This window comes from Neoarius graeffei, chromosome 22 (genome assembly GCF_027579695.1).
Source record: "Neoarius graeffei isolate fNeoGra1 chromosome 22, fNeoGra1.pri, whole genome shotgun sequence".
In the NCBI taxonomy this organism is placed as follows: Eukaryota; Metazoa; Chordata; class Actinopteri; order Siluriformes; family Ariidae; genus Neoarius; species Neoarius graeffei.
In genome coordinates, this window is record NC_083590.1 from 9,826,588 (window position 1) to 9,852,207 (window position 25,620).

Genomic DNA, 25,620 nt, shown 5'->3' on the forward strand with positions numbered 1-25,620 from the left:
ATCGATATATCGAACGTACTACTTGGTGTGGTCTCCCTTCATGTTGCACTTGCCTTGAGCCAGCAGGTGTAACATATGGGGGCTCGTCCGGGAGCAATTTGGAACCGGTAAAGTAAATTGATAACTCGCTGGTCATTTTGTAGGGTGACCCACATAGTATTGTGCGTTTGATACATTGTTTCAGTTTTTTCGTTATATAAATTGTTTTTGGTTAATTCGTCTGAGTAATTGTTTCTGTTTGGTTGGTTGGGAAGGAGGAAGTTCATCGTCCTGAAAATCAATTGTTTTGATTTTGGGACGAAGCTAATTGCATGTCTGGTGCTGTTTGTACTTGACGTAATTGTACCTTGATTGGCGAGGCAACGCAGGTGGATTAGATTCCACTGGAGTAACGTGCAAACCCTGCGATAGGATTAGAGCGCATAACGCTGTTTGTTTTGTTAGTTTGTTATTTTAGTTTTTTGTTTTGGGGAGTCGAACACGGGGGGGGGGTTCTTTTGAACTCAATCGTATGAGGGCTCCTGAAGACTAGGTCAGTTTTAATTAGGGATTTGTGTTGAGTTAGGTGCGGGGCTACTCCTGTGCTGTTGGTTTTTCGTTGATTGTGGGACATGCGCTTCAAGGAATGGTGATCCAGCATGCATGCGGTGTAGTGAGTAATTGGGCATTTGTGACGAACTTTTTGTGAAGTTAGTTTGGTAAAGTTGGCATCTGGTAAGAGTTTGGATTTTTGGTTAGGTATTTGGTATTTGGGTTTTGTGATGGAAAGTGTAAATGCATTTGTGGCATTTCCTTCAGAGGAGACATTAAATACTTTGACGAAGGATCAACTTTGGGAAGTTGCGTTCTTATTAGGGGGATAGGAATGCAAACTTTTTCAGTTCCATTGCATGAGTTCAGTTTGGATTCAGATTTGGTAAAAGGGGAGGTTATAATGGCTGTTCGGCCCGAGTTACCAGTAGAGGGGGTTGATTTAATTCTGGGTAACAACTTGGCAGGTGGACGTGTGTGGGCCGAGTCCTCACCGTCACCTGTGGTAAGCGTGGTGCCATCACCTTGTGTCCCTGATGACTGCAGTGAACAGTTTCCTGATGTGTTTTGTGCCTGTGCTGTAACTCGTGCGCAGAGTCGCAGGCAAGGCGTAAAGTCCAGTCTAGTGCCTACTTTGCTTCTGTTGCCATCAGTGTTGTCACGAGATGACCTGATTGTAGCTCAGCAGGGGGATGATGAGTTGGCAGATGTGCTGAGGAGTGCTTTATCTGTTGAAGACATGGATTCTAGTGAGAGTGGTTATTTTGTCATTGACGGGATATTAGTGCATAAATGGTCTGCTATGGGTGATGAGCCTGTGTTACAAATTGTGGTTCCGGTGAAATACCGTGATTTGGTGTTGCAGACAGCTCATGGTGATGTCGCGGGGCACTTTGGTGTTCGCAAGACTTATCAGAGGCTGTTGCAGCACTTTTTTTGGCCAAGAATTAAACGGAGTGTGGCTGAGTATGTGAGAACATGTCGTGTGTGCCAGTTAATGGGTAAACCTAATCAGACAATAAAGCCTGCGCCATTACATCCAATTCCTGTTGTTGGGCAGCCCTTTGAGCATCTTATTATTGATTGTGTAGGTCCATTGCCACCCTCAAAGTCGGGGTGTACATATTTGTTGACTGTTATGTGTCAAGCCACACGGTATCCAGCTGCTTATCCGTTACGCACAATTACCACTCGTTCAGTTATGAAAGCATTGTCTCAGTTCATGTCGATATTTGGAATACCGAAGGTTGTGCAGAGTGACCGGGGAAGTAATTTTACTTCAGGTCTATTTAAGGAAGTTTTGAATCAGCTTCATGTAACACATCGCGTAAGTACCGCATACCATGCGCAGAGCCAAGGTGCTCTTGAACGGTTCCACTGTACATTAAAATCTTTACTGCGCGCTTACTGCATTGAGTTGAATAAGGATTGGGAGGAGGGTCTTCCCTGGCTTTTACTAGCTGCACGTGAAGTAACACAGGAAAGTATGGGATTTAGTCCCAACGACCTGGTGTTTGCACACAGGGTTTGAGGCCCTCTCTCTGTGTTAAAACATGAGGTGGAACCAGTGCAACCACCTTAGAACCTAATTGATTTTGTGCATGGATTTAGACGGAAACTTTTTCTTGCGTGGAAGTTGTCCAAAGAAAAGCTGTCTAGAGCACAAAAGAAAATGAAGCGGCTGTATGACCGTCGCGCTGTGGAGCGTGAATTTAATGTTGGGGACCAGGTCCTGGCTTTGCTTCCAGTGCCCGGTTCGCCTTTTTGTGCTAAGTTCTCTGGTCCGTATGTTGTTGTGCGTCAAGTAACTGATTTGGATTATTTATTGTCTACTCCTGATCGTAAAAGATCTACCCAGTTGTGCCACATTAATTTATTAAAGCCATATTATGCTCCTGCTGTGCAGACAGGCTTGAGCGGTGAGAGAGCCAAGTCTATCGGATTGGCTATGGCGAGCGCATTGAGTGTGAGTTCTGATGTGATTGCAGACCCTGAGGATGCATTTTCTTCTAGTGTGGTGCTGCAACCTCGTCTTAGAAATTCTGAGTTGTTGTCCAATTTGGATAGGTTGTTTGGTCACCCTTCTCTTGGACAGCAAAGTCAGTTGAAGTCTTTAATTCTTCAGTTTGATGTTTTGTTTTCTGATGTTCCTAGTTGCACAAATGTAATTCAACACGATATTGTGGTTGAGGATGTACAACCCATTCGTCAACGTTTTTACAGAATTTCATCCGAGAAAGAAAAAATTTTAGAAGCGGAGGTGTGCTATTTATTAGATCATGGTTTGGCTAAGCCTTCTTATTCTAGCTGGTCCTCACCTTGTTTGTTGGTAGCCAAGCCGGATAATACTTTTCGGTTTTGCACGGACTATCGTAAGGTAAACAAGGTGACAAAGCCTGATTTGTTCCCTCTTCCATGGATGGAAGACTGTATTGATCGGGTGGGTTCGGCACGCTTTGTCAGTAAGTTCGATCTATTAAAAGGGTATTATCAAGTCCCACTGACATCGCGAGCACAAGAAATTTCTGCGTTTATTACATCGTCAGGTTTATACTCTTATAACGTCATGAGTTTTGGTTTACGCAACGCTCCTTCCACTTTTCAGCGGTTAATGAATCGCGTTATCGCTGGGTTAGAAGGTTGCGCAGTATATCTTGACGACATAGTAACATCTGTCCCACATCCGTTCATTTTTTGTTCGTTTATGTGAGGCAAAACTTACAGTGAATCTCGCGAAATGCGAGTTTGCCCAGGCTACGGTGGTGTACCTTGGTAAGGTTGTTGGAAAAGGGCAGGTTTGTCCAGTTAGAGCCAAGGTGCAAGCAATTGATGAATTTCCCCTACCTACCACAAAGAAAGAGTTGATGAGGTTTTTGGGTATGGTGGGTTATTACCGCAGTTTTTGTTTGAATTTTTCCACTATTGTTGCTCCGTTGACTGCACTGCTTAGGAAAGACGTTAAGTTTGATTGGACATCGGAATGTCAGTCTGCATTTGAGAATGTGAAGTTGCTTTTGAGCACAGCGCCTGTTTTTGCTGCCCCTCGGCTTGATATGTCTTTCGAGTTGTTTGTGGATGCTAGTCAGGTGGGTTACAATCTGACGACAGTGGCGTTCGTCGCCCAGTTTGTTACTTTTCCAGAAAATTCAATAATCATCAAGTAAATTATTCGGTTATAGAAAAGGAAGCGTTAGCTTTGGTTTGGGCATTGCAACATTTTGATGTTTATGTGGGGGGAGGAGTACAGCCCATGGTGGTCTATTCTGACCATAACCCGCTAACGTTTCTTCATTTGTTGCAGAATCCCAACCAGCGCCTTATGCGTTGGGTGTTGTTTCTACAGCCGTATAACTTGGATATCCGTCATATTAGGGGGGTGGAGAACATCATGGCTGACACTTTGTCGCAGTCCCCTTGTGATGTGTGATTGCTCTGTCATAATCCAGTGTGTTCTGTGTTTCTCTTATTTCAGCCCATCTTAAATTGCTGCCTGGCACCAAGGTGTGCTGATTGGTTGGGATGGGGAGATGCAGGACAGTGGAAAGTGGATGGGTATTTCACAGTCACTGTAATATGACTGATTTAAGTTTTTGTGGTGTTTTCACTGTGCTCTGTTGTGTATGTTTTATATATGGATATTTAGTTTTCTGTTTAGTTAAATTGTGTAGAGACTCACTGAGGTGTGTCTCTATTTTAAGGAGGGGGGTGTCACGACCCTGTCTGTTTTGGGGGTGTCTTTAGCGCCACCCTGGTCCGTGTGTTGCTTAAGGTGCAATCAATAGGTGACTGGTCCAGGTGTGGAGGATTACAGATAATGGGGGCTTGGCCTATAAAAGGTCTCCCAAGAAGGCAAGAGGGAGCTTCCTCCTTCATTTTGGTTTGGTTAATTTACTTGTATTCACACTATAACACTGCACTTTTACTTTATGTATTTTTGACGTTCTTTCATTATTTAAATAAATATCGATATATCGAACGTACTACTTGGTGTGGTCTCCCTTCATGTTGCCCTTGCCTTGAGCCAGCAGGTGTAACACCTGTTTCTTTTAGAAAGCTACTAGACAGATAGCTATACTATAAGCCCAGAGATCTGGAGAGCCAGTGAAGTCGCTGCTGGAGTTTAGTGCAGAAGAAAAGTAGATCAGGATTTATATCATCAGGTGTATTTTTCCCCTGTTATGAACATATTTTTATCTTTTTCAGTGGAGCTGTAATAAAGCTATTTCATGGCACTGTCGTTAATGTAGAAAGATTATTTGAGGGTAAATTGTGCCTTAAATGATTAAAATAACAAATGAGTGTCATCACATGTGCTACTCCCTCTGCTGCTGCTGCCAAGTGTGTAAGAAGAGGTGGAGGTCATAATGAATATTGAACAGAAATATGGTGATATACGATATGATACAAATTCATCTCAGCGGTATTTTGTGTCGGAATTCTGTGGAAGAAAAACTGTCTCATGTCCACTCTGTAATGTTGTACAGTGAACTGCAGAGAAAGAGATCAGACTCACCAGAACCCAGCTGTGTCTCCATGAAGAGTGATGCGTCTATGCATCAACCTTTCGGCTTAAAAAGTGGAAACCCCTCATCTGTACACAGGTAACATCCCATAATTCTCACAGCAGAGTGAAAGGCTGTGTTACACATTCCTTTATCCAGTCCAGATCATTAGCAAAATTTTGATATTTATCAGTTTATACTTTAATTAGGTTCCAATGCTGCTTCCAATACTGTCACTGAACCTTTTAGAGTAATTAATATCAGTAACTGTGCAGTTCAGTGTTTCACAGTGTCACGTACAGGATAAGAAAGTAAATTCAACTAGATGTGACAAAATAATAGTAATGGTTAAAAAAAATGAAACAACTCAAAGACAAATTCCACTGTTTATTGTTGGTCAAAATAAGTCGGTCAAAACCTGTAACTGGTTTCTATAATGAACTGTCTGTAATGTTGTACAGTGAACTCCAGAGAAAGAGATCAGACTCACCAGAACCCAGCTGTATCTCCATGAAGAGTGATACGTCTATGCATCAACCTTTTGGATTTAAAAGTGGAAACCGCTCATCTGTACACAGGTAACATCCCATAATTCTCAGTCACTGCAGAGTGAAAGGCCGTGTTACACATTCCTTTATCCAGTCCAGATCATTAGCAGAGTTTTGATATTTATCAGTTTGTGATACTTTAATTAGGTACTCATGCTGCTCCAATACTGTCACTGAACCGTCTCGTCTCGTCTTCTTCCGCTTTATCCGGGACCGGGTCACGGAGGCAGCAGTCTAAGCATGGAAGCCCAAACTTCCCTTTCCCCAGACACCTCAGCCAGCTCCTCGGGAAGAACACCGAGGCGTTCCCAGGCCAGCCGAGAGACATAGTCCCTCCAGCGTGTCCTGGGTCTTCCCCGGGGCCTCCTCCCGGGGGACATGCCTAGAACACCTCCCCAGGGAGGCGTCCAGGAGGCATCCGAAAAAGATGCCAGAGCCACCTCAGCTGATTCCTCTCGATGTGGAGGAGCAGCGGCTCTACTCCGAGCTCCTCCCAAGTGACTGTGCTTCTCAACCTATCTCTAAGGGAGCGCCCAGCCACCCTGCGAAGGAAACTCATTTCGGCCGCTTGTATCCGCGATCTTGTTCTTTCGGTCATTACCCAAAGCTCATGACCATAGGTGAGAGTTGGAACGTAGATCGACCGGTAAATTGAGAGCTTCGCCTTTTGGCTCAGCTCCTTCTTCACCACGACGGACCGGTAAAGCGACCGCATCACTGCGGAGGCTGCACCGATCCGCCTGTTGATCTCACGCTCCATCCTTCCCTCACTCGTGAACAAGATCCCGAGATACTTAAACTCCTCCACTTGAGGCAGGACTTCTCCACCAACCTGGAGAGGGCAAGCCACCCTTTTCCGGTCGAGAACCATGGCCTCGAACTTGGAGGTGCTGATTCTCATCCCAGCCGCTTCACACTCGACTGCAGACCGCCCCAGTGCATGTTGAAGGTCCTGGTTTGAAGAAGCCAACAGGACAACATCATCCGCAAAAAGCAGAGATGAAATCCTGTGGTTCCAAAAACAGGATTCCTTCCGGCCCCTGGCTGCGCCTAGAAATTCTGTCCATAAAAATTATGAACAGAACCGGTGACAAAGGGCAGCCCTGCCGGAGTCCAGCATGCACTGGGAACAGGTCTGACTTACTGCCGGCAATGCGAACCAGACTCCTGCTCCGTTCGTACAGGGACCGGACAGCCCTTAGCAAAGAGCCCCGAACCCCATACTCCCGAAGCACCCCCCACAGAATACCATGGGGGACACGGTCAAATGCCTTCTCCAGATCCACAAAGCACATGTGGACTGGTTGGGCAAACTCCCATGAACCCTCGAGCACCCTATGAAGGGTATAGAGCTGGTCCATTGTTCCGCGACCAGGAAGAAAACCGCATTGTTCCTCCTGGATCCGAGGTTCGACTATTGGTCAAATTCTCCTCTCCAGTACCCTGGAGTAAACCTTCCCCGGGAGGCTGAGAAGTGTGATTCCCTGATAATTGGAGCACACTCTCCGGTCCCCTTTCTTAAAAAGAGGGACCACCACCCCTGAACCTTTTAGAGTAATTAATATCAGTAACTGTGCAGTTCAGTGTTTCACAGTGTCACGTACAGGATAAGGAAGTAAATTCATCTAGATGTGACAAAATAATAGTCATGGTTAAAAAATAAATTTAACAACCAATAAAAACACATTCCACTGTTAATTGTTGGTCAGAATAAGTCGGTCAAAACCTGTAACTGGTTTCTATAATGAACTGTCTGTAATGTTGTACAGTGAACTCCAGAGAAAGAGATCAGACTCACCAGAACCCAGCTGTGTCTCCATGAAGAGTGATGCGTCTATGCATCAACCTTTCGGCTTAAAAAGTGGAAACCGCTCATCTGTACACAGGTAACATCCCATAATTCTCACAGTTAGTCACAGCAGAGTGAAAGGCCGTGTTACACATTCCTTTATCCAGTCCAGATCATTAGCAAAATTTTGATATTTATCAGTTTATACTTTAATTAGGTTCCAATGCTGCTTCCAAACTTTCACTGAATATTTTAGAGTAATTAACATCAGTAACTGTGCAGTTCAGTGTTTCACAGTGTCACCTACAGGATAAGGAAGTAAATTCAACTAGATGTGATAAAATAATAGTCATGGTTAAAGGTCCCATGGCATGAAATTTTCACTTTTCTGAGGTTTTTTAATGTTAAAATGAGTTCCTCTGACCTTCTTAAGTCACCCCAGTGGCTAGAAATTTCATAATGTGTAAACCAAACTATGCCCAACATTTGAGAATGGCGCGTCAAAACGGCACGTTGATAAACTCTTCCCTTTACTACGTCAGCAAGGGAGATGATCCCCATGCCCCCCCCCCCGGATTCCCACCCACTGTATGAATTGCCCGCCCAGTTGTAGTGAGGAGACCATAGAGGACACAACAACATGGCATCACCTAAGCGAGCAAAACATGGAAATTATGCTGTACATGGATGTGACAACACAGAAAAGAGTCTGTTTTTACTGCCGACGGCAGAGCCCCTGAAGACGCAGTGGCTTAATTTTATTTACTTCAATAATATGCCGTTGAGTCTACCTAAGACGGTGTATGTTTGTCGGAAGCATTTTCCTGATGAATGTTTCCACAACTTGGGACAGTACAGGGCAGGTTTTGCACATCAACTGTCACTGAAGCCTGGGTCCGTACCAAGCATCCCTGCCGCATCAGCCACAAACAGCGAACAAGTAAGTGTATAACTGTTAAGTCGTTTTGCCGTGTTTTAAAATCGGTGCCACGTTAGCCTTGCAATGGCTACATTAGCTGTGCAGCTAACCGCTTCCTGCAGTTAGCCAGGTACTCTGCGCTACAAAACCAAAAAGCATGCTCTGTTATAATAGCCAATCAAAACATTTTTTACAAAGACACCCACATTCTTTTTTTTTTTAAGTCACTTGTTCATTTTACTTGTTTGTTTGTTCAGTAAAAACCCAAACATTTGTTGAATTTATTTTATTTCCTCGCGTCGCACCTTAATGACGTCAGCGTGCGGTATTTTTCCCTTCGCGGTTTGTTCCTTCTCTCTCGCCAGAGTAAGACACCCACATCCGCTTGTTCTGACCCACTGGAGGTAGTGTCACAGTGCTGTTAGCCAATCAGAGGTAACACGTTTACATGTAATGAATATTAATGATAAGACCCGCCCCCACCCTCTACCCTTCCCCGCCTCCTGCTTCTCATTAGCAAAACGACGCACTGGGAAAAGTGCTGAAATGGGGCTTTCTCCCAGGAGGCTATATCTACGTGCCCAGGGTTCATTTCGAGAAAGGCTGCGGATATAACATCCGGAAGCCTCCACGAGCCCGTTTAAAGTATCAACAAACCACCATGCCATGGGTCCTTTAAAAAAAAAAATGAAACAACTCATAAAGACTAATTCCACTGTTAATTGTTGGTCAAAATAAGTCGGTCAAAACCTGTAACTGGTTTCTATAATGAACTGTCTGTAATGTTGTACAGTGAACTCCAGAGAAAGAGATCAGATTCTCCAGAACCCAGCTGTGTCTCCATGAAGAGCGATACGTCTATGCATCAACCTTTTGGCTTTAACAGTGGAAACCGCTCATCTGTACACAGGTAACATCCCATAATTCTCAGTCACTGTACAGTGAAAGGCTGTGTTACACATTCCTTTATCCAGTCCAGATCATTAACAGAGTTTTGATATTTATCAGTTTGTTATACTTTAATTAGGTCCTCATGCTGCTCCAATACTGTTACTGAACCTTTTAGAGTAATTAATATCAGTAACGGTGCAGTTCAGTGTTTCACAGTGTCACGTACAGGATAAGGAAGTAAATTCATCTGGATGTGACAAAATAATAGTCATGGTTAAAAAATAAATTTAACAACCAATAAAAACACATTCCACTGTTTATTGTTGGTCAAAATAAGTCGGTCAAAACCTGTAACTGGTTTCTATAATGAACTGTCTGTAATGTTGTACAGTGAACTCCAGAGAAAAAGATCAGACTCTCCAGAACCCAGCTGTGTCTCCATGAAGAGTGATACGTCTATGCATCAACCTTTTGGCTTTAACAGTGGAAACCACTCATCTGTACACAGGTAACATCCCATAATTCTCATAGTTAAACTCTCAGTAATGGATGTGCTCCACTGTCATTAGCAGCTATTGTGATTTATAGTTACTTGGTGTTTAGTTGGTCACTGCAGAGTGAAAGACTGTGTTTCCACATTCCTTTATCCAGCCCAGATCATTAATTTTGATATTTATCAGTTTGTTCAACAGTGGGTATTAAAAAAATAGACAAAATTGCAGTCTATGCAAAGAAGGTGAAAACAAATCAGAAACTGTTTAGGATTGAAAATGAAAAAAACCTGACTGCATAATTGTGCACACCCTTTAATAATCAAAGATGTCTGTGTTCAGAATCGACCAATCAGATTCAGTCTCATCTTAAATAGGAGTTATGATACACCTGACATCAATGAAAGTGGCTCTGATTGACCTCAGATAAAGTTTGGCTGTTCCTGTAGAATTATTCTGATATCCTCCTGGTTGTATCATTCTCCAAAAGCCCTGATCCACAAAGAGCTTTCGAAACAGGAACAGGATCTCCTCATTGAAGGGTCTCAGTCAGGGCAGGAGTACAAAAAAGTACCCAAGCATTAAACATTCCACAGAGCGCAGTGAAGACAGTCATCAACAAGGGGAGAAGATATGGTTCAACAGTGACTCTACCAAGATCAGGACGTCCCTCCAAGACTGATGAGAAGAAAAGGAGAAAACTGGTCCTCGAAGCCACCAAGAGGCCTACAGCACAGCAACATGAAAGGAGCTGCAGGATTTCCTGGAAAGTACTGGTTGTTCCCTACATTTTACAACAATTGGTCATGTTCTTCATAGGTCTGGGTTGTGGGGTAGGGTAGCAAGATGAAAGCCTTTACTCACAAAGAAAAAGATCCAAGCCTGGCTAAACTTTTTTAAAAAGGTATATCCAGTCTCCCACAACCATGTGGAAAATGTATTATGGTCTGATGAGACTGAGTTTGAACTATTTGGTCATCGTTCCAAAAGGTAGGTTTGGTGCAAAAATACCACAGCACATCAACAGAAGAACAGCATACCCACAGTGAAGCATGGTGGAGGCACCATCATGCTTTGGGGCTGCTTTTCTTCAGCTGGAACTGGGGCTTTAGTCAAGCTGGACGGAATCATGAACAGCTCCAAATATCAGTCTATTTTGGCACAAAACCTTCAAGCATCTGCTAGGAAGCTGAAGATAAAGGAGAATTTCACCTTCCAACATGACCATGACCCAAAGCATTCATCTAAATCAACAAAGCAGTGGCTTCACCAAAAGAGGATCAGTGTTCTGGAATGGTCCAGCCAGAGCTCTGACCTTAATCCAACTGAAAATCTGTGGGGTGACCTGAAGAGAGCTGTGCACAGGAGATGTCCTCGCAATTCGACACGTCTGGTAAATTTTTTTCAAGGAGGAGTGGGCAAAAATTGGCAATTCCAGATGTGCCAAACTGATCAACTCTGACCCAAAAAGACTGAGTGCTGTAATAAAATCAAAAGGTGCTTCAATGAAGTAGTAGTTTAGGGATTTGCAAACTAATTCAACCAGGTTTTTTGTATGATTTTTAAACCCTATCATTTTAAGGAAGTAAATTCATCTGGATGTGACAAAATAATCGTAATGATGAAAAATAATTTAAACAACCAATAAAGACATGTTCCACAGTTTTTATTGTTGGTCAAATTAAGTCAAAATAACAAATCGGTCAAAACCAGTAACTGGTTTCTATAATGAACGGTCTGTAATGTTGTACAGTGAACTCCAGAGAAAGAGATCAGACTCTCCAGAACCCAGCTGTGTCTCCATGAAGACCGATACGTCTATGCATCAACCTTTTGGCTTTAACAGTGGAAACCGCTCATCTGTACACAGGTAACATCCCATAATTCTCATAAAGTCACTGTGAAGTGAAAGGCCATGTTACACATTCCTTTATCCAGTCCAGATCATTAGCAGTTGTGATATTTATCAGTTTGTTATACCTTAATTAGGTCCTAATGCTGCTTCAATACTGTCACTGAACCTTTTAGAGTAATTAATATCAGTAACAGTGCAGTTCAGTGTTTCACAGGGTCACGTACAGGATAAAGAAGTAAATTCATCTGGATGTGACAAAATAATAGTAATGGTTAAAAAATAAATTTAACAACCAATAAAAACACATTCCATGGTTTATTGTTGGTCAAAATAAGTCGGTCAAAACCTGTAACTGGTTTCTATAATGAACTGTCTGTAATGTTGTACAGTGAACTCCAGAGAAAGAGATCAGACTCTTCAGAACCCAGCTGTGTCTCCATGAAGAGCGATACGTCTATGCATCAACCTTTTGGCTTTAACAGTGGAAACCACTCATCTGTACACAGGTAACATCCCATAATTCTCATAGTTAAACTCACAGTAATGAATGTGCTCCACTGTCATTAGCAGCTATTGTGATTTAATATTATAGGTACCTTTGAAAAAAAAAAAGAAAGATGTATATTAGTTACTTGGTGTTTTGATGATACGATACTTTCAGTAAATGCTTTAGAGGAAATGATTGTAAATGTTTATTCAGGTGAAAAAGTTTTAAATCCTAAAGCAAGAAATGCTAATACAAGCAAAAAGATTATCTCTCATCTTTTAATATCAAACCCAAATGTCTTCAGTATAAAGCAAAAACAAAAGAGCTGGGCTTGCTGTTCCAGTTGCTGAGTTGCTTCCAACATCACATCTGCCTCATTCGATGTGCAAAATGTGAAGTGGTGGTCAGCTACTCTCACTGTTCACAAAGCGTTACTATCACTGTGGCGCCTTGCTATTCATTAAAAAGCCCTGCACTTACGTTGTTTTGGGCTGTTCGAATCAAACAAACAATGAAACTGATAATTTTCTTCAGGGTTCTCTGAGAAGTGATAAAGGGTTAAGGAGCAAAGGATTTTATCAGATGATAGAATAGAATGCCTTTACTGTCACTATACACATGTACAATGAGATTAAAGCATCTCCAATAACAGTGCAAACAGCGTCACTAATAATTAGAACAGGATGTTTCTGAAGATAAAAAAGGGATAACAGAAACTATTGAAGTGTAAGCACTATGAGGTAATAACATTTATTCTATTGTTTTTTTTGAATGCGTTCCTTTGTTTATTCACATTTACAGCAGCTGTGCTGAGAAACAGGATGAGCTCATTGGGACGATGCGTATTTCCTGTTTCTGTTTGAAAGCTACTAGACAGATAGCTACACTATAAGCCCAGAGATCTGGAGAGCCGGTGAAGTCGCTGCTGGAGTTTAGTGCAGAAGAAAAGTAGATCAGGATTTATAATATCAGGTGTATTTTTCCCCTGTTATGAACATGTTTTTATCTTTTTCAGTGGAGCTGTAATAAAGCTATTTCATGGCACCGTTGTTAATGTAGAAAGATTGTTTGAGGGTAAATTGTGCCTTAAATGATTAAAATAACAAATGTGTCATCACATGTGCTACTCCCTCTGCTGCTGCTGCCGAGTGTGTAAGAAGAGGTGGAGGTCATAATGAATATTGAACAGAAATATGGTGATATACGATATGATACAAATTCATCTCAGCGGGATTTTGTGTCGGAATTCTGTGGAAGAAAAACTGTCTCATGTCCACTCTGTAATGTTGTACAGTGAACTGCAGAGAAAGAGATCAGACTCACCAGAACCCAGCTGTGTCTCCATGAAGAGTGATGCGTCTATGCATCAACCTTTCGGCTTAAAAAGTGGAAACCCCTCACCTGTACACAGGTAACATCCCATAATTCTCACAGTTAGTCACAGCAGAGTGAAAGGCCGTGTTACACATTCCTTTATCCAGTCCAGATCATTAGCAAAATTTTGATATTTATCAGTTTATACTTTAATTAGGTTCCAATGCTGCTTCCAAACTTTCACTGAATATTTTAGAGTAATTAATATCAGTAACTGTGCAGTTCAGTGTTTCACAGTGTCACCTACAGGATAAGGAAGTAAATTCATCTGGATGTGACAAAATAATCGTAATGATGAAAAATAATTTAAACAACCAATAAAGACACGTTCCACTGTTTTTATTGTTGGTCAAATTAAGTCAAAATAACAAATCGGTCAAAACCTGTAACTGGTTTCTATAATGAACTGTCTGTAATGTTGTACAGTGAACTCCAGAGAAAGAGATCAGACTCTCCAGAACCCAGCTGTGTCTCCATGAAGAGCGATACGTCTATGCATCAACCTTTTGGCTTTAACAGTGGAAACCGCTCATCTGTACACAGGTAACATCCCATAATTCTCATAAAGTCACTGTGAAGTGAAAGGCCATGTTACACATTCCTTTATCCAGTCCAGATCATTAGCAGTTGTGATATTTATCAGTTTGTGATACTTTAATTAGGTCCTAATGCTGCTCCAATACGGTCACTGAACCTTTTAGAGTAATTAATATCAGTAACTGTGCAGTTCAGTGTTTCACAGGGTCACGTACAGGATAAGGAAGTAAATTCATCTGGATGTGACAAAATAATAGTAATGGTTAAAAAATAAATTTAACAACCAATAAAAACACATTCCATGGTTTATTGTTGGTCAAAATAAGTCGGTCAAAACCTGTAACTGGTTTCTATAATGAACTGTCTGTAATGTTGTACAGTGAACTCCAGAGAAAGAGATCAGACTCTTCAGAACCCAGCTGTGTGTCCATGAAGAGCGATACGTCTATGCATCAACCTTTTGGCTTTAAAAGTGGAAACCGCTCATCTGTACACAGGTAACATCCCATAATTCTCATAGTTAAACTCTCAGTAATGGATGTGCTCCACTGTCATTAGCAGCTATTGTGATTTATATTATAGTTACCTTTGGAAAAAAAAAAAAAGATGATGTATATTAGTTACTTGGTGTTTTGATGATACGACAGTTTCAGTAAATGCTTTAGAGGAAATGATTGTAAATGTTTATTTAGGTGAAAAAGTTTTAAATCCTAAAGCAAGAAATGCTAATACAAGCAAAAAGAACTGAAACAGCTGAAATTCTGATCTATTATCTCTCATCTTTTAATATCAAACCCAAATGTCTTCAGTGTAAAGCAAAAACAAAAGAGCTGGGCTTGCTGTTCCAGTTGCTGAGTTGCTTCCAACATCACATCTGCCTCATTCGATGTGCAAAATGTGAAGTGGTGGTCAGCTAATCTCGCTGTTCACAAAGTGTTACTATCACTGGGGCGCCTTGCTATTCATTAAAAAGCCCTGCACTTGCGTTGTTTTGGGCTGTTCGAATCAAACAAACAATGAAACTGATAATTTTCTTCAGGGTTCTCTGAGAAGTGATAAAGGGTGAAGGAGCAAAGGATTTTATCAGAAGATGATGAAAAAGATGGCTCTTGAACCTTTTGCTACAAAGGGAGCCGAGTCAAAGAACACTCGAGTTTCAGAGGTCTCAAAAGTAGCCGGTTGGCGGCGGCAAATTGCTGTCTGTAGTAGGATTTGCTGCCGTCTGTTTTTTACTGAGTAACAAATATTTTTGTTTACATGTCTGTACAAACCTGAGCAGCGTGAGATGTGAAACTAAGTTTCATTCAACTAAATAATGGCCAGGGCTCCCGCTGGCGCTTGTCACACTCGTCACTGACGAACATAATCCGTCAGTGATGAAGAAAAAATTAGTAGCAGTCGTCACGGTAATGAACGTGTGTCATCATTATCATAAGTCATCTTTTATAGAAATCCCTCCATTTCCTGATCTCCAGCCCCAGTGAAGAGACTTTGGGAAGCCAGAGTGTAAACAACGAGCACGTGCTTGTGACAATAAAAATTGACAACACATAATTACCAAATGAGCACCAACCTTTTGACCAGTCGCGGTGCATCTTAATTGGCCTGGTGTGGGGGTGTAATCCTCTGTGGGTTGGTTTTTTTTTTTTTTTTTTTTAATTTAAGGGCTGAAACAGCCATGGGATGCTCAGATCCCCGTCCATCCTCAAGCACATCAGGAAGCGTTAGTAATACAGGGATCGTTTAAAAAAAAAAAAAACGCTAAACTGAAAGCTCTGTCAGCTGGCCAGCGACCTAAGGGAGCCCTGTTTCAGGGCGATAGCCCCCAGGTATATTCACCTTCAAAAAATGTAAGAGATTAATAGAAAACAACTGACTTTGATGTTGTTTGGGATTTTGAATGTTGTAATATAATAATGTAGCTTATGCCCAGGTCAGACAGCAGGCTGCAACTAGTTTTCAACTACTTGCATCTACCTCCGATAACAAAATCGCAGATAAATGCACGACGACGCAGATAATGGCAGAGTGTTGCAGAGGGTCTTTAGTAGAGGCAGGTTGACACAGGTGGCTCATGATCTGTTCACATTTCAGCTGCAATTTGCTTCCAGTCGGTGCAAATAGCAGGTTGACGCATGTAGAGGCAGGCGGTCATGCAATGCTTGAGCAACCAACAGTGTTTTCCCCAGAAAAAAATTAAAGTCCTAAGTTCTGGCATGATAATACACAGACAATTGAGCACCAATGGCGCGAAGCGAAACTAGGGGGGTCCGGGGGCATGCCTCGTCTTCTCGTCGTCTTCCGCTTATCCGGGGTCGGGTCGCGGAGGCAGCAGTCTGAGCATAGAAGCCCAAACTTCCCTTTCCCCAGACACCTCGGCCAGCTCCTTGGGAAGAACACCGAGGCGTTCCCAGGCCAGCCGAGAGACATAGTCCCTCCAGCGTGTCCTGGGTCTTCCCTGGGGCCTCCTCCCGGGGGTCATGCCTGGAACACCTCCCCAGGGAGGCGGGGTATCAAAATACCCAAGTATTTTGATACTGTTGTTAAATACATAAATGTGAACAACATGGAGCACCATAATATAATATCAACAAATAATAATATATTGGAAAACTTGGCAACTTGGTGTATGAGTATTGAAAACAAATATACTTACTATCATGACTATAGCACCCAAAATATGTCCAACATGCTTTCTGTATTTAACCATTTATGAGAGAGAAAGCATTAGGGGCCTCATATTGACTAGGAATCAACTTGGAAAAAAATTAATTATTCCATAAAAATTGTATCGCAGCCAAGGCCTACCCTGCTCCCACGTTTGCTTATAAGTCCTTTGTCGTTTCTCCTTTTCGTACACTTTATCAGCGGCCTTTTTCTCCTCTTCAGACCGAGGTCGCTTTGTCCCCGTCTCTGGCGGTTTCTGTACACCTTTCAGAAAATTCTACATCGCAACGTAGCTTTGGCAGATGTAGATGTAAACAACAAAAAAAAAAACACATGTTTAAATGGGCAATAATGTGGCCACATCTATCAAATTTGATAACGTGATAACCACAATATTCAACGAGATGTGTTATATGCATGCGCAGTAGTGAAAAAAACGACAGCCTGACTCGTACACGATATGATTCGGAATTCTTCGGTATTTTCCGTCCTGCCGATTAACACAGACACGGCACACGCTTAATATGTGGTGGCTTTAGTTGACGGTGTGTCTGAATTTTCACTTCATATATATTTTTTTTATTTTCAACTAGCCATCTGGCTGGCTAGTGACAGGAATTACCCGGCAAATGACAAATTAAGTCGCTTCGGGCGATCGGACCACCGCGAATTTCGAGCAGTGTATATTAGAGCTGGGCGAAATAGCCTAAAAAAAAAAATCTTTGATTTTTTTCACAAAAAAATCCTATTTTCAATTTTAACTGATTTTTTTTTCCCCCTACTAAAAATTAAACTACAAATGACAAAGAAATGGTTCAAAACAAGTTTTAGCTTTATTTTAATTTCACTTAAATTTCCCCTTTGGAGTTAAAGTGCAACCAGAAACCAAAAAGAAGCCAAAAAACAAGCTTGTAGATGAGATGGCAGACCATTTCATTGTAAACAGTGAGAACATACAGTAACTTTTAGAAAGCTCTCTCCTACATAGCTTAGTTTCAAACTGGCACTGACACAATGCACCCTCAAACTTTAAAAAAAAAAACACCCTCGCAAAAAAAAAAAAAGTGCTATTTTTACCAGCTGGGAGGTCTGTATGGTGAAATACCGTGACCGAGGTCTTGAAAGTACTGAGCGAGGCCCTCTGGGCTGAGGTCACGGTATTTCACCATATGGACCGACCTTAAGCTGGTAAATTTATATATATATATATATATATATATATATATATATATATATATATATATATATAATTTTTTTTCTTTACCAAATTCTAACAGAAAACGAGAGCGCCCGAAAGGGAAAACTGAGCCGAGCCGCCATTTTGAATCCTCATTCCAGGGTTCCCGCGGGGTTTTAAAAGGTAGTTAATTAAAATAGGCTAAATTATGGCTAGTAAAAAGTAGTAAAAGGTAGTAAACGTAATCTGACGTGGTAGTAAATTTTTTTGAACCCCATCCAACTGGGCCTATGTGTTTTCTAATTGGTTTAATTAACCTGCATGCCATAATATCCATAAATTACTACATTTGGGCAAATTTATTTTTATGTATCGAGGAGGACCGCAGTGAGGAGGTGGTGGCGCATGCGCATTGAATTCCAATAACGGTCAAATCCAGTATAAATTTATACCAGAGATTGTTTAGTAGGAGACTGACTTTGTTTATACGACTCTAGTCGAATCTATCTGTTGACCCGACTGGCGACATCTGCACGAGAATTAAACAGTGGGGAAATGCAAATTTTCAGACCTCTGGCTGGAGGAACCTGATTTTAAAGACTGGCTAAAGGCGGTAGATGGCGAGAGGCGTTCATTGAAAAGTTGATCGAAGAAAAGGTCAAACAACTGAGGCACATGTAATGCGTTGTGTGCGCACGCGCGCCTGGTGCGTTGTGTGCGCGCCATTTGAGGCATCCAAAATGTGATGAGCAAATCTGTTGAACTGTTGAAATGATTAAGATTAACCCTCTAAAACACTGATCTCTGGGAGGAAGGTGTTGACTCTGCCCACGGGCCTTCACGACTACAGGACTGGTGCAAATGACTGTCTTAAGCAAACTTGGCAATGTGTTGAGAGACTGCCAAAATAGGGCTTGGGTTATGTGTGTTTTGTATCTTTAGGGTGTGTGTCTTGTCTTTGTCATGTGTGTGTGCACCCATGTGTGCGTGCGCCTGGTGCGCTTTGTGTGTGTGGGTTCGTGTTTGCCATTTGACCTGATCTAAATGTAATGAGTTGATGTACCTAAGCACATAAGATTTTTTGTGCAAATCTGTTCACCTGTTCAAAAGATTATTCCACAAACAAAAGGTTGGCCATCTTGAAAGTGTTGGCCGACAAAATGTAATCAGATCTTGTACCTAATGTGAAGTGCTGACACACAAGGTTTAGTGCAAATCTGTGTACCTGTTAAGAGGTTATGGGCCACAGTTTCACAGTTCAATAAAATTATAACTTATATGTGGAAGTTTGTTTTCTTTTATGCAAATATGCATGACTCCATGTGTAGCCCTAGCAATGGGAGGTTCTATTATGCGTCCAAAGGGAAAGAGTTACACTACCGGTACGTTCAGATTTTCTTTCTATCTTGTCTCATCAATCTAACTCTTTGGGTAGAGTTGTCACTAACTTATGTAGCACATTCACTTGGACTAACACATACACTCAAAGATTACCTTCTTAAATTGTGAGAAAATGTCCAAATCCAAATTGTCGCTGTGGTAGTAAAAAAAAATTGTGAAGGTAGTAAAAAGGTAGTAAAAAGGTAGTAAATTCAACATAAAATATCTGTAGGAACCCTGCATTCATGGCTGTAATGCAAATTGATTCCTCCTCGGTATACAAGTGCACTTCCATGGCAGGAAAAAAACTACATTTTGCTGCCTATGTAGTGCCCTATTTATACAAATAGGAGTCATTCAGGATTCAGCCATGTTTTTGCTCCGCGTTAGCAAATTACAGGTTTTTAGCATTCTCCTGAAATGTTTTATTTCTTCTTCCTCAGGGGAGTAAAACTCACTTTCACTGTGAACACTGTTGCTGTAAAATTAATGTTATTCTCCTGAGAAATGCTGGCAAAAATTTAAGATTTTTGATAATCTTATAAATAAATCTTGTTTAAAAAAAGATAAGTGTTTGTTGTTGTGAACGAGCGAGTCGCCAGAGGTCTGTAACCGGGGTCCGTACCGTAGGATATGGACCTGCTCGCCAGCCAATCAGAGCACAGGATTTGGACCACGAAAAAAAAAATTGTCCCCTTTTCGATAAAACTGACAAAATGGGGAAAAAAATCCCGACTTTTCCACCGTATGTATGGGCACCATGTCTTTTGCAGTAAACATCGCGATAGCATCTGTGATTGCTTCCACCGCGCCGCATTCTGATCATCAGGTGCACAGTGGGAAACGTGTCCGGGGCGGCTGCTTGCTTTACTGCGGATCATCAGGCGCGCGGTGGGAAACGTGTCTGGGGCGGCCGCTTGCTTTACTGTGGATCATCAGGTGCGCGGTGGGAAACGTGTCCGGGGCGTCCGCTTGCTTTACTGCGGATCATCAGGCGCGGTGGGAAACGTGTCCGGGGCGGCCGCTTGCTTTACTGCGGATCATCAGGCGCGGTGGGAAACGTGTCCGGGGCGGCCGCTTGCTTTACTGTGGATCATCAGGTGCGCGGTGGGAAACATGTCCGGGGCGGCGGCTTGCTTTACTGTGGATCATCAGGCGCGCGGTGGGAAACGTGTCCGGGGCGGCTGCTTGCTTTACTGTGGATCATCAGGCGGGCGGTGGGAAATGTGTCCGGGGCGGCTGCTTGCTTTACTGTGGATCATCAGGCGCGTGGTGGGAAACGTGTCTGGGGCGGCCGCTTGCTTTACTGTGGATCATCAGGCGCACGGTGGGAAACGTGTCCGGGGCGGCCGCTTGCTTTACTGTGGATCATCAGGCGCGCGGTGGGAAACGTGTCCGGGGCGGCCGCTTGCTTTACTGCGGATCATCAGGCGCGGTGGGAAACGTGTCCGGGGCGGCCGCTTGCTTTACTGTGTATGGTGTGTTCGTGCTACAGCTGTGTTCTTTCCACTGGGAGCAGCACTTCTCCCGCTCCGCTGTGTGCTTCTCTTTAAGGGGTTGGAATAAATTCGTCATGCTGCTTCCTTTGGAAACAACCGTTTTCAAACACACCTTATAACGAGGACTTGTTTGGTCTGCGTCCGACGCCGCAAAACCAAACCAATTCCACATCATGGAGGAAGTGACTCCTTTCTTGGGCACAAGTTGCGGCTTACCCCCAATCGCTGCCATGCTGTTTGTGTGTGTCTGTGGCAGGCGCTCGGGAGGAGGACGATAGTGTCAGTGCCCAATCCGTTCTGCACATGCGCAGAGGGGAGCGTCGGTGGCGGATGTTAAAACTGAGAATTAATCGATTTATCGCCCAGCTCATATACGTGTGTGTGTGTGTGTGTGTGTGTGTGTGTATTGGTTGCTAGCAGCTTAACTGTTTAGTTGATTTTGTAAACATCAAAAATATATAAAGTTTTGTATTGTCAAATTTCTTTTTGATTCATTACGATATGGCAGTTCTGTTTTAGTATTGATTACCATCACTTCAGACTATTATTTTGCTGTTTACAATAAATTGGAAATTCCTCCCCAAATGCCCTGAAACTGTCTCAGATGACCCCAGTTTTGCATTTTTCTCGCCTGTGGTTCACGGTGAAGGGCTTCAGCCTTTTTAATTGTACCCTCCTATTCTCTGCCTCGTACTCTTTTATTCCCCTAAACTTTGAGACCCCTGAGTTTGCAGTGATCACTTGGTGAAGGGTTTGTAAATTCCTCTGTTTTACTTCGTTTGGATTCGCAAATTTTCTCACTATTTTCCATTATTTTGTGATGTTTTGAAGTTCAGGAGACTCTTCAGTCCTCAGATGTGTTTCTGTTTACTGTTTGATCGTGGTCACCATATTGTAAACTAACACGAATATAATACCTGTAATACCCAGATCTTTAAAGAGGTTTCTGTGGATCTTTGTGAATGATTTACCGGGAAGAGAAGAGCAGGAAGGATTGAGAATCGAGCGGCTGTGGTTTGTTACTTGATACTAAAACTTTGTGAAGACCATTGTGAAGACGTATACAAAAAGCCCCAAAATACTACTTATCTGGGAGTAAACAATACAGGATTTATCTTGTAGTGTCCTGATCCCCTGATCTTTAACTCGGCTACATATAAAAAGTTGTACACCTCCATTCTCTTCCAGGTTTTCACCTGTGTGTCCGTGTAGAACGATGTCTGCAGGACCAGGTAGTTTGAGATGTCTGGGAACTCAGTCAATGGATGGATAATCTTCCAACTCGTAGGAAAAATCCTTCTTTGTTAACGTGTAAGGATCTTTTTCCAACGCAAAGAGCAACTTTCTGAAGGTGTCTTGTCCGTACATTGGACTCAAAACTGCAAAAATAATCTGAGACGGTTTCGTTTTGCATAACGGCAGCTAAATTGGTTTGTCTGACCACCACTTCATTCACTGGAAGTAAACTCTCAAACAAAAATCACATGACTAAATACAACCTATACTTTTGGAGAGCTGAAAATTAAAGTGCCCCCCCCCCCCCCCCCCCCCCCCAAAAAAAATATTTTGGGTCATGTCTCAAATACTAATGCTAATATAAGCAAAAAGATCTGAAACAGCTGAAATTCTGATCTATTATCTCAATCTTTTGATCTCAAACACAAATGTCTTCAGTGTAAAGCAAAAGAGATGGCCTTGATGGTCCAATACTTTTGAAGGGGACTGTTGGAAGAAGAAAAATTAGAAACCTGACATTAAAACAAGGACTTTTTTTCCTCCTCCCAGGTCCACAATGTTGGTGATGGCTTTAGTATTGTGTTCTTGAAATAATTTTACACCTTTGCCTTTAACAGCGACTATTTTTTTTATTCCCAGTGATTTACAGAAGGCAGGAGACAGAAGAGAAAAGATCTTCATCACAGATACAGGGTAAGATCAAACCCAACACCATGACTGACACTGACGCACTGGTATTATAAACCTCTCTGCTGTTATTATCTACAGGATTAGATGATAGAAAACATACAGGAGAATCAGGTAACTCCATAGTGTTAGCATCATAAAGAACGGCTATCTGTGGAAACCAGTCAGAAAAACTGTGATCTTAAACTGTAATAATTGGACCTTATGTCTCACCACGTCATCTTATTTCACCCTGTCACACAGACACGCCCCAGAATCTCCTGCGGGAAATGAATTCCAGAAAAAGTTCAGATTAAATCTGATGAAGAAGTTTCAGTGTTTAAATGGAGTGATAATAAAGCAGGAAAACCGAGTGCTACTGAATGAGATCTACACAGAGCTCTACATCACAGAGGGAGACAGTGGAGACGTCAATAAAGAACATGAGGTGAGACGGATCGAGGCAGCGTCCAGGAGAAAAACAACAGAGGAAACACCAATCAAATGCAACGACATCTTTAAGCCCTTATCTGAAGAAGACGAACCCATCAGAACTGTAGTGACAAAGGGAGTGGCTGGTATCGGAAAAACAGTCTCTGTGCAGAAGTTCATTGTAGACTGGGCTGAAGGGAAAGCAAATCAGGACGTCCCCCTCATATTTCCACTTCCTTTCAGAGAGCTGAATCTGATGAAGGACCAAAAACTGAGTCTGATGGAGCTCCTTCATGTCTGTTTTAAAGAAACAAAGGAAACAGAAATGTCCAGGTTGGAAAAGGTTCTGTTCATTTTTGATGGATTGGACGAGTGTCGTTTCCCTCTGGATTTCCAGAACACAGTGAGAGAGTGTGGTGTAACTGAATCAGCATCAGTGGATGTGTTGGTGATAAACCTGATCAAAGGGAATCTGCTTCCCTCTGCTCTCATCTGGATCACCTCCCGACCAGCAGCAGCTGATCAAATCCCCTCTGAGTACGTCCATCGAGTCACAGAGGTACGAGGGTTCAATGACCCACAGAAGGAGGAGTACTTCAGGAAGAGGGTCAGTGATCAGATCCTGGCCGAGAACATCATCTCACACCTGAAGTCATTAAGAAGCCTCTACATCATGTGTCACATTCCAGTCTTCTGCTGGATTTCAGCCGCTGTTCTCGAGAGAATGTTGGGTGAAGCAGAGAGTGGAGAGATCCCCAAGACTCTGACTCAAATGTACACACACTTCCTCATCATTCAGACAAACATCATCAGGGAAAAGTACTCAAAGAAGCAGGAGAGTGATGAAGAAATGCTTCTCAAACTGGGAAAACTGGCTTTTCAGCAGCTGGAGAAAGGCAACCTGATCTTCTATGAGGAAGACCTGCGAGGGTGTGGCATTGATGTGACAGAAGCAGCAGTGTACTCAGGTTTGTGTACGCAGATCTTCAGAGAGGAGGTTGGGCTTCACCAGAGTAAAGTGTACTGCTTTGTTCATCTGAGCGTTCAGGAGCATCTCGCAGCTCTGTATGTGCATCTGACCTTCATGAAGGAAAAGAGAAATGTTCTTGATCAGACTCGGCCCTTTAAGACAATTTTAGATGTACACAGGCGTGCTGTAGATCAGACCTTAAAAAGTCAGACTGGACATCTGGATCTGTTCCTCCGCTTTCTTCTGGGTCTCTCACTGGAGTCCAATCAGAAACTCTTACATGCCTTAGTAACACAGACAGGAAGTAGCTCCCAGAGCAAAAAGGAAACAGTTCGGTACATTAAGGAGAAGATCAGTGAAGATCTTCCTGCAGAAAAATGCATCAATCTGTTCCACTGTCTGAATGAACTGGGTGACGATTCTCTCGTGGAGGAAATCCAACGCTACCTGAAATCTGGAAAACAAAGTGAACTCTCTCCTTCACAGTGGTCTGCTCTGGCGTTTGTGTTACTGACTTCAGCACAGGAGCTGGAGGAGTTTGACCTGAGTAAATATACCAGGACAGAGAAGATACCAGATGAGGTTCTTGTGAAGGTGATGCCTGTGATTGCAGCATCCAGAAAAGCCGTGTAAGTAAAGCTGAATAGAACTGTTCTACTGTTCCACTGTTAGAAAGAGAGAAACTGAAAGAGAAACTGCATGTTAAATATTTACAAAATTATAATAAAGTGAATACTTCACGATTTATTTGGTGTATACAGATGAAGTTACGGGGGGGATTTGGGCCAAGGGAAGGGTGATGAGCCAGAATTATAACATGGCAGTGCGCCACTTTAAAAGCACCTGTGGAAAACATCGAGTTTATTTACAGTTTACACCACTATTGCAGGCTCCAATGTCCAGTAAACACGGGGGTTTTGTTTTGTTCTTTTCCCTTCTGTTCAAAACCTTCACTGAGTGTAGTGTGAATTAATTTTTCTTCACGTCTCCACATTAAATGTGTGTTCTCGCTGAAATGTAATGCTGCAGACACTGGGCCTGTAGAACCATGTGGAGTTTGCAGTAAAACAAAATTATAATTCCCAACAACTTTATTGTGACCTGATAAAAGGTTTTATTCAAAACAGCTTTTCACAGAGAACTCATTAGAAACACCGTTCGTATTTATTTTTATTGCATCATAACATAAATTAATTACATGCTAATTATTCTGTTGTTGTTGTAATGTCCTGACTGACATCTTTTATAAATTGTAATTTTTTCTGTTGTGTTGACCTCACAGCTTTTATTCTTTTTCATGCTGAAGCTCTTTGATGGATTTATTTGTCTCTGAAACAAAAACCTGTCTCAGATTTCAGTGGCCTTTTCTGGGAGAGGTCTTTACCCCCCACACACAGGGAAAGTCAGACAGGGAGATACAACACACAGAGTGTAAGGGGAAGAACATGTCCAGTCTGGAAATCACTGGCACCAGGAACAAATATGGAGCACCTGGCAACACACACACACACAGTTATCCAGCGAGCTCCTCATGAGTATCTCCATAAAACCCCTTCAGCACTGGGCTGTGATCATTTCAGTCGCTCACTAATTAGAGAACAAATCAAATGTCTGATCTGTTCAGATAAATATGACTCTGCCTCGAACTCTGCCTGCTTCATCTAAACCT

The 25,620-nt window shown here is 42.3% G+C and overlaps 1 protein-coding gene across 12 annotated transcripts in view; it reads left to right on the plus strand.

Annotated features, from left to right (window-relative positions):
• Positions 1–25,620, plus strand: part of LOC132870616 (NACHT, LRR and PYD domains-containing protein 3-like) — a 164,740-nt gene that overhangs the window by 110,626 nt on the left and 28,494 nt on the right. For 9 of the 12 annotated variants that reach the window (XM_060904325.1, XM_060904323.1, XM_060904330.1 and 6 more), the window contains 12 exons: positions 5,016–5,132; positions 5,495–5,611; positions 7,351–7,467; positions 9,083–9,199; positions 9,572–9,688; positions 11,425–11,541; positions 11,916–12,032; positions 13,308–13,424; positions 13,814–13,930; positions 14,305–14,421; positions 22,523–22,576; positions 22,814–24,580. In XM_060904325.1, the coding sequence (XP_060760308.1) occupies positions 5,016–5,132; positions 5,495–5,611; positions 7,351–7,467; positions 9,083–9,199; positions 9,572–9,688; positions 11,425–11,541; positions 11,916–12,032; positions 13,308–13,424; positions 13,814–13,930; positions 14,305–14,421; positions 22,523–22,576; positions 22,814–24,580 (2,991 nt within the window). The remainder of the gene's footprint in view (positions 1–5,015; positions 5,133–5,494; positions 5,612–7,350; positions 7,468–9,082; positions 9,200–9,571; positions 9,689–11,424; positions 11,542–11,915; positions 12,033–13,307; positions 13,425–13,813; positions 13,931–14,304; positions 14,422–22,522; positions 22,577–22,813; positions 24,581–25,620) is intronic. The other 3 variants (XM_060904328.1, XM_060904332.1, XM_060904335.1) reach the window with 3 other exon arrangements.